The sequence below is a fragment of the Hyperolius riggenbachi genome, chromosome 2 (assembly GCF_040937935.1).
Source record: "Hyperolius riggenbachi isolate aHypRig1 chromosome 2, aHypRig1.pri, whole genome shotgun sequence".
NCBI lineage: Eukaryota > Metazoa > Chordata > Amphibia > Anura > Hyperoliidae > Hyperolius > Hyperolius riggenbachi.
Genome location: NC_090647.1, coordinates 241,543,806 through 241,558,804, shown reverse-complemented (window position 1 = coordinate 241,558,804; position 14,999 = coordinate 241,543,806). Strand labels below are relative to the sequence as shown.

At 39.3% G+C, this 14,999-nt stretch overlaps 1 protein-coding gene across 3 annotated transcripts in view; it reads left to right on the top strand.

Moving 5' to 3' along the window:
• Positions 1-14,999, top strand: part of IMPG2 (interphotoreceptor matrix proteoglycan 2) — a 122,255-nt gene that overhangs the window by 75,969 nt on the left and 31,287 nt on the right. For all 3 annotated transcript variants that reach the window (XM_068268434.1, XM_068268433.1, XM_068268435.1), the window contains 5 exons: positions 764-822; positions 936-956; positions 2,925-3,178; positions 4,774-4,859; positions 6,231-8,042. In XM_068268434.1, coding sequence (XP_068124535.1) covers positions 764-822; positions 936-956; positions 2,925-3,178; positions 4,774-4,859; positions 6,231-8,042 — 2,232 coding nt within the window. The remainder of the gene's footprint in view (positions 1-763; positions 823-935; positions 957-2,924; positions 3,179-4,773; positions 4,860-6,230; positions 8,043-14,999) is intronic.

The following is a 14,999-nucleotide window of genomic DNA, read 5'->3' as shown; positions in this document are numbered from 1 at the left end:
AGAGGCCGAGATTACTGAAACCAGCTGAAGTATTTGTTAGTCTCTGTCTGGGTGAGTGCTGATATGCCCCAAGGGAGGGCTGCAGGCATTTGCAATATAAAAGCAGATAATTTCTTAAAATAAATATAGGTTTTATTCTCTGATTAGGCTGGGTCCACACTAGACCCGGTTGCAGGACGGACACTGCAGTCCGGATCAGGGGAAGTACCCACCGTACTGCAAACTGATGAAAGTGCATCAGTTTTGCATCAGTTTTGTATCAGTTTCCGTTCAGGTTTTTCCCTGACAGAAAACGTCTCCATCATTAGGAAGGAGTAAGAGGATTTTTTTGGGCCAATCATAAAGCTCAGGCTATCCGTTTTAACATCCGTTTTTTGCCTGTGGAGCTGGAGATGCGTTTTCTCATTGCTTTCACTACCCCCTGCGTGTATCCGTGGTCCTGATCCGTTGCGTGAAAATGCAGCAGGTCCGGACCTTCCGTTCAGGTTTTGAAAACGGATCCCCGCAAACGCAGACGGATCCGTTTTTTACTTGGGTGAGGCTGGCTGCTATTTTAAACATTAGTATCCGGGACTCCGTTTTTCATCAGGTTTGAAAAACACAGCCACGGATACGTTTCCGGACCTAGTGTGGACGCAGCCTAAATTTCTGCAATGTTTTCCGGGGCTCTCCAGCCCTTAGTAAATCAGAGCCTGTGTTTCTGTATTACACTAAAATATATACAAGCCAATAAATGATTTCAACTGTTTCTTTGATTTTACAGATTGAAAATGTATTTAATGCTTTGCCTGGATACAAAGGAACAATAGTACAGAAAATCAGGTATATCTTCAGCATTATTAAATCATTTCTGTTTCACCCTCAATGCTTGCTACTTATATTTATATTGTAATTATTATGAATATTTTATCATTTATATCTTTTTGTTTTTCCAGCCCTTCACTCCTGGATGACAGGTAAAATTAAAACAAAACACTTTTATGTATGATTTTTATTTCTACTTCATCTTTCTATTTAATTTTAACTTTTATTACATTTTATTGCTGACTGTGCAAAGGAAAATGCCTGGAGAACCTCAACTAAAAATGCTTAGTTTAATGGTGCCCATACACGGTACAATAAAAACATTCAATTTTCCAAAACGATCGAATCGAATGAAAGTTGAAAAGATCCTTTTCTTATCAAGAGAAACGAGCGATTATCCATTTTTTTCAATAAAAATCTGATCGGACATGTTGGAAAAATCTTTATATTCTATCTAATGGAATAATCGATCTAAATTACCTAATCGAAAAAAAAAAATTGTACCATGTATGGGCACCATAACTCCGATCTCAGTAAAGGCACAGAGACACACTGCAATGCACTTTTTAATCTGTTTTCATTTTTAAAAACATGCTCCTATTGCCTTGCATTAAAATTGTGGTAAAATCCCAATTACGATTTTTTGAAAGACAGAGAGACACAATTTTACCCTAGTTTTAATGCAAGCCAATAAGCATGTAAGCATGTTTTTGAAAACGAAGATGGATCTAAAAGCGCTCTGCAGCGTGTCTCTGCCCTAAGAGATCATGCAATGGCCAAAAAGACCGATAAAACACTGCTTCTTAAAAAGCTTGGCCAAGTAAAATGTTGCCTTCCTAAAACGGAAGGTACTGTATCTACAAGTATCCAGCTTTACATTAGCAAGAGGATATTCCTATAATGTATTTCTTACAGTCAATGAGGAAATATGCAATTCCATGTTCTTTTTGATTAAAAAACAGCCCCTCCCTCACATAGAAGGATGATATTCGAATAAACACTACGTGCCATTGCCATATGCCAAATGCCTTTTTCAGCTAGGGGAATTGTTTTCTGAAATATATGATCTATCTATCACAGTGATTACTCAACTGGAGGTGATGGGTATAGTAACAGGTGTTCTGTGATGTCTGTGAGAGAAGCCCTGCATAGTGTATAGAAATATAGACCATAGAAACAAGTGTTAGAGCCCGTTTCCACTATACCTAAGCAAATCTGCATAGAAAAACGCATGCAAATTCGCATGCATATGCAAATTCACCTGCAGGCTTTTTTTCATGCGAATGTTCATGCGTACGCAATGTTTTAAATGTTATTTTACTGTCGCCATTCATTACTATTGACTGCCGCATGTGTAAACGCATACGCGTAAATGCGTACCCAAAAATGCATATGCGTCAACTAAATTCTAACTAGGTGACTATTTTTTTCATGTGTGGGGGTAAGCAATTTTTGCCTGTAATGGAAACAGGCCTAATGTATATGTCATGCGAATATGCATGCAGAAAATGCATGCAGATTCGCATTAGTGGAAACGGGCCCTTAACGAAGCATTTGCATAAATAGTTGGAGAGCTGGGTGTCCATATTGGTGTGTGTGTGTTTTTGGGGGGGAACATGGGAAGCCGCAGGGCTAGCAGCTTCTTAGCTTCCTTTTTGTTGCTCGTTCACAACTCTACCAAAACAGCTGTTAGTTGCCCAAGTTCCTGAAGAACCCACCCACCTGGACATCCAGCTTTATTTTTATCATTTATTGGATTTATATAGCACCAACATATTACGCAGTGCTGTACACTAAATATGATAGTTTTGTCAACTATGCACAGGACCCTAGAATAATGCATGATGAAAGTTGGGCTTCTCTATATACACTGTTGTTTGCCTTCCCCTCCCTAAACTGGAGCATGTCCCAGAGCTAGCTGGTGAGATGCCAGTGAGGTTTTTCTGATCTTGTATGGAGATGTTCAATTTTGTACCCTTGTGTTTTCTGTATTTGTTGAATATACACATATCCCCTGAGTGCAGTGTGCTTTTCTTTAATCTTGTACACACAGTTGGTAATTTTTACATTTACTGTTATTTATGTCATGAAATCTATGTACATTTCCTTATTGACAACAGACTTTCTATGGAAGTTCGGTATGCTGTCATTTTTGATGGTGATGCAGATGCCATAAACCAGGCCACACTGGACCTCATGAATCTGCATTCCAATAAAATAGAGGACACTTCTTTACATGACATTGAAGATAATCCTACAGCCGTTTACACCGTCACTAGCTTTAGAAATTACATAATGGATGGTCTCAAAAAGCAGATGTTGACTGGTGAGAACACACTGGATTATGACCCCGACTCTCTTCAGCTTATAAATGGTAAGAACTCTTAAATACATATGCATTTTATAACCATTACCATATTTGCCTCCTGTGAGCATGATGTCTGTTACAAAACTTTTTGGGGAGCATTTTAATTTGGAATGCTGAATTCCACTTTAAATTAAGTCAAAATAAATTGCAGGAAAGAGATGAGATTTAGCAGCAGGAGTGGAGTGATTAAGGTTAGGCAGCGGGGAGGGAGTGGTTACGTTTCAGGGGCGGGGGTGGAGAGGTTAACCACTTAAACCCCAAGGGAATTTTACCCTAATGGACCAGAGCAATTTTCACCTGTCAGTGCTCCTCCCTTTTATTCGTCAATAACTTTATTACTACTTATCAGAACAAAAAATCATCTATGTTTTTTTCACCTCCAATTAAGCTTTCTGTGGGTAGTACATTTTCTAATAATTATTTTATTTTAAATGCATTTTAATGGAAAAAATAATAGAAAAAAATGGGAAAAATTCATTATCTCTGTTTTTGGCCATTATAGTTTTTCTGTGGATAAAACCCACACATTTTATTAGCCCATTTGTCCCGGCTATTAAACTGTTTCAATTATGTCCCTATCTTACTGTATGGTGACAATATATTATTTGGAAATATAGGTGTAATTTTTCTGTTTTTTTTTTTGTTGTTTTTTTTAGACTGGTCCATAATTACAAGCCCCAATATAGTAAACTAAAAGTAATATACCCTCATATTATACTGAAAAAAAATCTGAGTCCCTAGGGCAACTATTTATGCATTTTTTAAAAATATATACAAATTTTTTTTTAGAAGTGTTTGGGGGGAGGGGGATCATTGGAAGTGGAAGGGATTCATTATATTAATTTGTAATTATAAGTGTTTGTATACTGTGTGTGTGTGTGTGTGTGTGTGTGTGTGTGTGTGCGTGCGTGCGTGCGTGCGTGCGCGTGGCCAGTAGATAGCGGTGCAAACACTCTCCTGTTTTAGAGGAATTGTTTACTTTTTTTTTTTTTTACATTTTAGCAAGCTTCCAATTGCTTCCTGTTTTATGAATGGATATGGCTCCCGATCAGGGATTTCCATTCATTCTAGGCATTGAGATTGGGTAGGGAAACACTCATTCTCCTTTTCCAATCACAAGTTGTTAAGGTTAGGCATTGGGGGTGGGGTGGTTAAGGTTAGGCAGTGGATGGGAAGTGGTTAAGGGTTAGGCACCAGGTGGGATCTTCGGGATAGGTAGAGGGAGGGTTAAGTGTGAGAGTATGCTATACATTACCTGCTCCTGGTAATACAGGTGTCCTGCAGCCAGCCAATCTCAAGATGGCTTCAGTCCCCGCATGGTAATTGGCTGGTTCCAGGACACCTGCACACTAACCAGGAAGTGTAGAAGGCATGATCGCAGGAAGCAGGTAATGTATAATAATGCTAGATGCTGGTAATCACATCTTGTTACTAATGCTATTTAACACTTTTATAAATGTCCTAAAATGCTAAATAATATTAGTAACAAGATGTAATTACGGCATCACCATTCGCCATCATTATGCGGCACTATGTTTAAATGTCTGCGATTGCAGAATGTAATTTTGTTTCCTTATAATTGTCTTGTCTCATGTTGTCAGTTAAAAATGTTCCATCACATCTTACCAACGAATGGACTGTTGCCACCGTGAAGCCTGCATTCCCTGTTCCCTCTACCGCAGATGTTGTAAGTATATATCACAAACAACAGAAGAATGTAAAGTGCTAATCTGCATCAAATCTTTCAGAATTTTTACAAGATGAACAGTCGGCTTTGAGACACAAAAAGTTGCAAAATGTAATGTTTTGGTACACCAGTTTTCTAACTTGTACATTGCTTGAGTGTCGGAGTTTGAATTTGGCATATTGAATTTTGAACACCTGAACACTCTCAATCATCACACTTCAGCACCATTTCAGTACCAAACTAGCAGACAAGGTCAGTTCACTTACTTGCGCTTCACAGTGTATTTCACGTGACTCCGATGCCTCCTCCTTCCAAAGCCGGAAGGAGGTAGTACTGGAGTCATGTAAGACATGCCAATAAGAACAGGTACGTAAACTGCGCCTGGCTCTGTCTGCTGCTTTGGTACTGAAATGGAGCTGAAGTGTGGCTTTCTGGAGTATTTGGGTGTTCCAGATTTGATATGATTAATTGAAACACCAACACTATTCCTTGATATTATAGAGTATTTCTCGTTCAGTGTGATTAAAATGGGTTTATTTAAATTGAGACTGTGGTCAGTAATGCAATACACTAGATTTACCTGGTATTTTGTAACTGACAGAAAACTTAAAGAAAAAACTCCTATGTCACAGTCTCTATTAGAAACCATGGGGTTGATTTACAAAGCAGTATTTTGCTCTAATGCATGAATTCACTCGTTTTTTTAAGGCACTAAAAGTTCACATGCATAATGAAAAGTTTAATCACGGAAAAGTTTAATCATGTAACGTGCATTAACTATATAGCTGCAAGGTTGCTCCCTGGATTTAGTCTCGGGACGCTGTGTTTCTTGCTAAGTCCACACTGTTGATGATCTGCTGAAACACATGATACTTCCCAGTATTATTGTTCCTGGGCTAGTTATCTCTATATTGGCCTCATTAGTATTAACAAGTTCCCACAATCATGTGAAAAACCCAGAATGTATTTAAGCACTTCCTGGTCTGCAGAGCCCTGCCAGTTCTTCAAGATTATGTCCTGTGTATCCTGGCTGCCTGTATCCCTGAGCTCCATGCTGTGTTCATGTGACCTCTCGCACATGGCTGCATCACCCCCCCCCCCCTACAATGCATGCACAACCGTGACCCATGCGCACGGCCACGACTCACGCAGCCTTCCGCAACCGCAGTCCGCCCACATGACAGGCACAATGGATGCGCGGACACAGGGACACAGGAGGACGCAGGGACAGGGAAATTATAATCTAGGATAGTATAATTGTTTCAAGCTACCATCTCATAAATAGGTCAAATAATGTGTATTATCTCTTGTGTGCAGTAGATTTAGCCTTGTATTTCCATTTAATCTTTCACTTGTTCTCTGTTAATTTAGAATAATGCTTTGCAAGCTGAATGGCTTCCCACTGAATTTTCAACTCTAAGGAGCACTTATGTGATAGAAGAGACCAGTGAAACACTGATGTCAGAAACGCAGGTTGCTCTGGAAGCAGAAAGCCCCTTTATTACAGCAGATGTTAATATGTCTACAAGTTCTGAGCACAGCTTAGTTACTCCAACAGATGCAGCAATATTCCAGCAAAGTTTGCCTTTCAGCTCTACACAAACTACGGTCTATAAAGTTACTGGTTCCATAGCACACTCAGAAGTTCAAGAGGAATCTGGTGATTATATGCCAGTGTACACTCATACTATTGGCACTACTAATCAGACTGAGTCTGAATATTCATCTCTGCCTAATGACGACCATATATTTATCACCACCAGTCCTCCACTTACTGTTACCATACCATCAGCTGTAGAGCACTATTCAGATATTGTGACATCTGCAATAGCTGCAGAAGAGCCTGCTTTAAGTGAACCTACTTTAAGTAGTTCTTCAGATTATCCTGAAAGAATTGATGGAAATACTGATGAGTTAATACCACAAGGCACTTCTGAAAGCTTATCTGGAACAGCTGAAATACTGGTGGAAGATAATTTACTGCCTACTAAACTGATTACAGAAAATATTCCCCATGCTGATGGCTCTGGTTCGGGATTGGGAGGTTTAACTATAGGAGACAAGTCTGTTACATGGTTGTGGACAAAAACAACAGTTGACCCTCTATCATCTTCAAAAGGACAAGTAATAGATATAGATTTAATAAAGGAAACACAACACTTTGATGATATTACTGAAGACCATATTACTAATGAATCACCTGATGAATATATCCGTTTGTCTCCTACTGAAATAAGTCCCAGTCAAGACTCAGGAGATATAACTGCAGAAGAAATAATGCATCAATCTGCCCTACCTGAGACCTTTACAACTCCTCTTCCAGAACCTCTGAATACTGCATTTTCAGAGCAAACACCACAATCTTCTGTTACAAAAGGGCATGAAATAGCTGAAAAAGACAGTGATCTTGATAACTCCTTAGACATTTTACCTTCGGAATCTCAAATTGTGCAAACAGCAGAACCATCTCAGACAACCTCTGCAATAGACTATCATATCCACCTTGAAGATAGTTCAATTTCTAATGAAATTGAGTCATTACAACATTATGTTCCTGTCCAAACTATTACTAAAGTTCCAACAACCAATGAAAATGCATATGAAGTTATAAACAGTCCCCTGACATCAGCATCGGATGGGAAAAATGATGGTAATCTTTATTTTACGTCAATGGCTCCAAGTATACCCCATGATGAACTGTCAAATACCATCCCTAGCATTGATATTAAAAAGATCCATCCAGGCATTGACAGTGAATCTACAGCAGAAGACAATATACCCAATGTTATTCCTGAGATAAACAAAGGAGAAACTATCTCAGATGAACAATTTGATCTGCATCCGAGTGGAACTTCTGAAGGCCCAACTAGTCTGCTGATACAATCTGATGGAGTCACACAGGAGCTTCAGGAGACTTCTTTGGATTTAGATTATATGAGCACTATTTATTTTCACCCTGACATGAGCCCAGAAGAGAGAAGCATGATAGCAAAGAATGTGGACTCCACAGATTTTTCGGGTGTCATCTTATCTACTCATGAGAGCAGCATGAATGCTTCTTCTCATAGACGGGCATTGGTAGTATTTTTCAGCTTACGTGTGACTAACATGATATTTTCAGAGGATTTGTTTAATAAAAACTCTCCAGAATATAAAGCGTTAGAACAAAGGTTTCTAGAACTGGTAAGTGTTAACTGCCTAAGGCTACATACGTTAATTTAAAACAAGTCTAAAGTCACTTTATGTTCTTTTGTATGGAAAGCACTATTTTGATTGCCAACTAAGTCAGAATAGATTTGACATTTTTTTGTATTCAGCCTCCTACTACAAACAAGATGTGTATTCAAGGCACATTTCTGTTCTTCATTCAACAGTGTCATCTTTCAGTGTCCATCTTGTTCAATAAATATTTGTTAAAAACGTAAGACTCTCTCTAGTCTCTGTAGATCTGTCTCAGATTTACAGAGACTCAGTGGGCTGGGCTGCTGATGTAAATCTACCAGCATGTATATTGTTAGGCACTATCTTGGAGGCATACGAGTTGATCTCCAAAGTAGCTTTATTCTGTAATGTATGGATTTACACACGCTATTTTAAGTAAAGTAAAAGTTTATGCGCATAAGTAAAGATTGATGTTCTTAAACTTGAACTGAGAATACACTTAGGAGATAATTATCATAGTTGTATGCGTATTACTAGTGATAAATACCTTCGAACATTTCTGGAGTCTCATATTTTTGTTTTCTCTTTATCTGAGCATTTCATTTTAAAAATATGTAAAAATATATAAAAACGATTCTCTTCGGGAGCTTTGTAATTGAGGTGAGCATTTATGGGGGGTAGTGTTTATTTACTTAGCTACGGAGCAGCCCCCCATCTATCACTACAATAAAGGAAACATAGCTCAAAGATAGCATTTCACGCTAAAATCCTTGTTCAGTCCCTTTGGGGCTAGTGTCTCTCAACGTGTGCCCTTGAGAAGGTGTCCCCTCAGAATGTTGTGGATTCTCAAATCTGCCTATTACAAAGGAAGAGCTGGTGGATTGATAGATTAACCTATTTTGGTTCCTGGACGTAGAAACTACGTCCAGGAACCATGCACACTCCCGCGGCCGATCGCGCGCGTGCACGCGCGCTCCCGGCCTGCGGTTCGTTAGCCAGGCAATCAGTGAATCGAGCTATGGTGCCCGATCACTGATTCCTCTCCCCCGCTGAAAAAGTGACAGCTTCTCTCGGAAGCTGCGCCTTTTCTGGCTGTTACCTCCCCCATGCGTCGCTCTAAGCGTGTGTTACGCTTAGAGTGACGTCATGTAAACAAACTCATGGCCGCCATCTTGTGGCCAAAAGGCCTACAACTAAAAGCAAAAAAAAAAAAATGAAAATCAACACACATTTACATTATAAACCTATTGTTTACCTCCCACCCTCCCAAAACTACCCAAATAAAATGTTTAATATAAAAAAACAAAACATTACAATAAAAAAAAACATGTAAATATTTACCTAAGGGTCTAAACTTTTTAAATATCAATGTAAAGATGAAATATTTCTATATTTTTTTTTTATTTTAAACTTGTAAATAGTGATAGATGCAAAACGGAAAAAATGCACCTTTATTTCGAAATAAAATATTGTCGCCATACATTGTGATAGGGACATAATTTTAACGGTGTAATAACCGGGACATATGGACAAATACAATACGTGAGTTTTAATTTTGGAGGCATGTATTATTTTAAAACTATAATGGCTGAAAACTGAGAAATAATCAATTTTTTCCATTTTTTTCTTATTCTTTCTGTTAAAATGCATTTACAGTAAAGTGGCTCTTAGCAAAATGTACCCCCCAAAGAAAGCCTAATTGGTGGCAGAAAAAACAAGATATAGATCAGTTCATTGTGATAAGTAGTGATAAAGTTATAGGCTAATGAATGGGAGGTGAACATTTCTCCGGTGAAAACGACGGAACGCGAATGGGTTAAATACACTAGCATCAAATTGACTGAATGAGGATTTCAGCATGAAATGCTATCTGTGATATATGTATTCTTTATTGCAGTGATTTCATTCAAATTGCAGTCATATACCGGCAATACTGTCTCCTTAAATATGGATAAGTTTACTTCCCCTTTAACCACTTAAGCCCGAAGGGTTGAAATTTTTTTACATCCGAGCAACTTTCACCTCCCATTCATTTGCCAATAACTTTATCACTACTCATCACAATGAATTGATCTATATCTTGTTTTTTCCGCCACCAATTAGGCTTTCTGTGGGTGGTACATTTTGCTAAGAGCCACTTTACTGTAAATGCATTTTAACAGGAAGAATAAGAAAAAAATGGAAAAACTTCATTATTTCTCAGTTTTCAGCCATTATAGTTTTAAAATAATACATGCCTCCATAATTAAAACTCACGTATTGTATTTGCCCATATGCCCCGGGTATTACACCGTTAAAATTATGTCCCTATCACAATGTATGGCGACAATATTTTATTTGGAAATAAAGGTGCATTTTTTCAATTTGCGTCCATCACTATTTAGAAGCCCATAATTTATTAAATCATATTGATATACTCCTTTGACATGCATATTTAAAAAGTTCAGACCCTTAGGTAACTATTTATGTTTTTTTTTTCTTATTATTGTAATTTTTTTTTTTTTAATTTAAACTTGTATGTGGGTATTTTTTGGTGTGGGAGGTAAACAGGGAATTGTAAATGTTTGTAAATGTATTTTATTCAGTGTTAAGTGTTTTTGGTGTAGTTAGATGGCCACAATCAAAAAGTCCTGGGAGCGATCGATCTCGCTCCCAGGTAGAAGAAAGGAGACCAGAGCTCAGAAAAGCCGCAGCGTCTGAAGAGACGCTGTCGGCTTTTCTCTGGGAGGGGGGGGGGGGGGGGGTCCGATCAGCGAAAGGGATTTATAATCCCTTTCACTGATCGGTGGGCTAGCGGCCAGCAGCGGGGGCGCGCACGCGACCCGCGGGAGTGCGCGCAGCCTAACTGGACGAAAATTTTCGTAAGCAGTAGTGGCTCTACAACTATTGTGCCTGCCCGACGGGGCACCAAAGCATTGTTCTGTCTTTGCTGTGATGTGCATTTAATCGATAAAGCCGGTTGCTTGACAATAATCCAGGTGGTGTCCAAGGTATTTTGATCTTTTTCTTGTTATCATCAGTATTGTCTCAGCAAATAGATATGTTTTTGTACCTTTTTAAGTTTTAGGAGGCATACATGTAAAAAAGTGCCTGGTAAAAATGGCACCGGATAAAGCTGTTAGTAGAATAACCCATATTCTACTACTTAATTATGATCCTAATATATCGGTAAACTTTTCCAATATTTAACTATGACCTAAACTTAATCTACTCTCACACAGAACCCTCTACCGATGCCTATGCCTAAGACCCCCCCACTCATCCCGGTGGTGGCTTACCTTAACCCCCTCCAACCCAGTGGTGCCCAACCTCAACACCCCCTCCCAATCTGGTGGTGCCTAAACTTAACCCCCCCCACTCCGGTCCATAACCTTAAACCCTAAGGACTCCAAACTCCTAACACTTACTAACACATAAGATGCCCACCTTCTAACCCTGACCCACAATATAAACAGGAGCAAAACACTTCTATTTCTCAGCAAATAGAAATGTTTTTTTCTCCTGTTTAAATTTTTAGGAGGCGTACATGTAAAAAGGTGCCCAGTAAAAAAGGTGCCGGAGAGAGCCCCTACTAGAATAATCAGTATTCTACTACTTATAGTAATTATGATATTAAAATATCGGTAATATTTACCAACATTTTATTATGACCTAACCCTACTCACACACCTAACTCTAACCCTAAGACCCCCAGGGTGGTGTCTAACCTTAACCCCCCGAGCCTGGGGGTGCCTAATCTTAACACGCTGGTTGTGTCTAACTTTAACCCCCCCTCCGCTCTGGTGCCTAACCTTAACCCTTAAGGACTCCACAATCCTAAAACTTAATACCCCGCCTTCTAACCCTAACCCCTAATATTTTGTTGCCATAGACGGTAATGTTAAAAGCCGCAAAAAGTGCGCTATAAATTATAAATAGCAGCTACAAAAAGCTAAATAGCTGCTATAAGTCACTCTAAACAGTAATTAGTTAACATAAACATCAGGTGCACTACTTTCCGCTTATAGATACTAATTGCGGCTCTTAACAATGCTGCCTGCGGCAGCCCCGCTTTTAACAGTGTGCCTCCTGCTCCCTTTTACCTGCTTTGTTTAGGAGAGCTTTAGCTGAATTTGACTTTTTTTTAGGAGAGTCATATCTGAATTTGACTGCTGTTGAACTGCCTAATTTATATAGCTAAAAAGCACTTTTTTAACCCCTGCAAAGCAAAACAAATAGAATAGGGTCTTAGACAAGTTACTTGCTTTAAGATAATTGCCGCTTAAAACAATAATTTGCAAAACAGCCTTGTCATGTGCTACGAAGAGAGGTGGGTGAGCAGGAGATGCCCTCTATGGGGCGTACATGGCAGTTTGGTGCAAAGGGGTTTTTAGCACAGGGTGAGACAAATTACGGCTCACCCTGCTGCCGAACAAATTCGGGGGGGGGGGGGGGGGTAAATACTATTCCTCATCCAAGTAGTTTTAATTTGGAGGGAGAAGTAATTCGGAGTCCGGCAATCGGTGGATCTCTGAATCACCCATGTGCAGGGTGTATAGTGTTACTGCTATAGCCACGCCAAACTTCGGTGCTATGCAGCGCACAGCAGGCGCCAAAAAGCCCTGCTTCGCTTTGTGGGGACTGCAATACAAAGAAAACAAAAGGCCAATGAAGAACAAATCGGTGTGAACCAGTCATGAAAGTGGAGGCAAATAACATCAGGGGACACATAAAGGCACAGTAAATTTTCACCTGAGATGATCATGAATTATGGCTTTTACTGTCAAACATCTAACTTGTGTTAGTAAAACACAAAATGTTAGTAAAATGGCTGAATAAAAAAAAAATGGGTAACAACTGCTGGCTGTTAATCATATACAGTATTTGCAGTGTTCAGTTCTTGTGTATAGATCTGCTTTAAACATGCACTTAGTATTTTATGTAAAAGCACTTGTAATAACATTCACAAGCTAAGATACAAAAATATCCAGATAATATTGAAAAGAAAATATTTATAATGAAGTCAGAAGAGAGACAGAGAGAGATTGGGTTGGGGATGATGCAAAAAGGTGTGCTAATATTCCCGTGCACAGACATTACTACCAGCAGCGAGTACCATAAGTTACATTATTAGCGTGACCCCGTTCCTTGAGTATCGTAACCATTGCTATGGTAACACACCTTACTAATGAGCATTACCTTTAGCAATGCTCAATACTGTAGCAACGTTCACACTACTTAGGTACCACGGGTGGTGCTAATAGCGCAACTTGTGGTACCCGCTGCCAGTAGTAACGGTAATATTGCTGCGCGCTGTCTGTGCATGGCAATATTACTGCTAGTTAGTGCATCAGGCCCAGAGTGAGAGTGTGAGATAGTATGTATATGTGTGCGTGTCCACGTCCACGTCCATGCAAGGACATGTGTGTGGAAAGTTTCCAAAATGCACATGATTCCCTGTGATTCTCTTGAATCCTCCTATTTACAATGGCACTCATAGAAAGCAATATATTGCACAACAAGACTTAATTAATTGTCAAACATAAATACTTCAATATCAGTTCTGGTACATGGTTGAATGTTATTAAAGTTCTTTCACAAAATACAAGCAATGCAAAAGGACTATTTAAATATGCTTTAAGTGGCAGCTTTTTCTAAACATTTGAGATGGTGAAAGTGAAAAGCTTCCAAAAGTACAGCTGCATATTTGGACATGAACCTCTTTGTGCTGCTGTGCAGTAACTAAGCATTCCTGCAGCATATGACCCATACTGCTGGAATGTTAATTATCTTTTATGCCTGCATGTTTTTGAGCACTCATCTCCGGGTGTCTCTGCAGTTTGCCGCTTTGGCTGATGAGAAGGTCTGGTGACCAGTTATTGTGGTCTCCCAGTACGTGACATCCATGGTCAATTTTCCCCGACATTTAGATGGGAAAGGGCTATTCAAGCTTCATTTAGAGTTTCAGGCAGGCATTGTGACTAATTGCTATGGCTAGCAATTTTGCTGTTGGATTATAAGCATTGTGTTTCTGGAAGATGATTAATTGCTAAATAACAATGTGAAGGGGGTAAACATTTATTTTCATGTTGCCACTTCAAAGTGCCATTTGCCATTGACTTTTAACAGGTTATATTTTTCAAAGGAGAGTAACAGTGGCCACTGGCCAGCAGTGACTGAACAGCGGTTTCTGTGTACAGTACTGGTATTCTGTAGACTCCAGTCTCTCCCTCATTTATGGGTAACAGTAGATTCATGAGAAGGACTATCCAACAGAAGTGCCTTTTTAGAATGACTGAGAGATTGTTCCACCCTGACATTATATCACGTGATACATGCCCCATGAACCCATACATGCTACATGTCATGAGCAGAGACCACAATATTACTAAACAGTCTAAAGAACCTATTTACCAGTTCCCAACAATTAAAATAAACAGGTCTGAAATATAATATAACAAATGACAAGTATTATTTAGCATTTGTCTTCGGAGATTTGGATATGTACCTAAGCGCAAACCTAGGGGGAAATAAACTGATAAGAATAACAATTGAATAGTAGTGTAGTCCTAATCCGAAGACTTTAAAGGAATCCCACAGACATATTTTGCTTTTAGAGTGTATAGGGCTTTAGTTTTTTAACTTTTAGATGAAACTCGGCCAAGGGTGGTCATTAATAACTGGGTGTAGCAGACCCTAACCCTTCCACTTACCCCGCCCAACATGTGACATCACACCTGCATCACTCTGACCTCTGCATAAAAACAGAACACTTAATTAGCAGGATAACTAAGTATCTGACCACATCAGCACAGGCATGTCCCCCCGAAGGGATTGAGTACCAACCCCCAATGGGTATCATGCCACAAGACAAGATATTGTGCTTTTCTCCTGGTGGACTCAATGCACCAGAACTGCAGCCACTAGGGTGTGCTCTATAAGCACTAGCAGTGTTAGATGCTGGCTTACTGAAGTTCCGAGATTTGAATCTTGAACTAC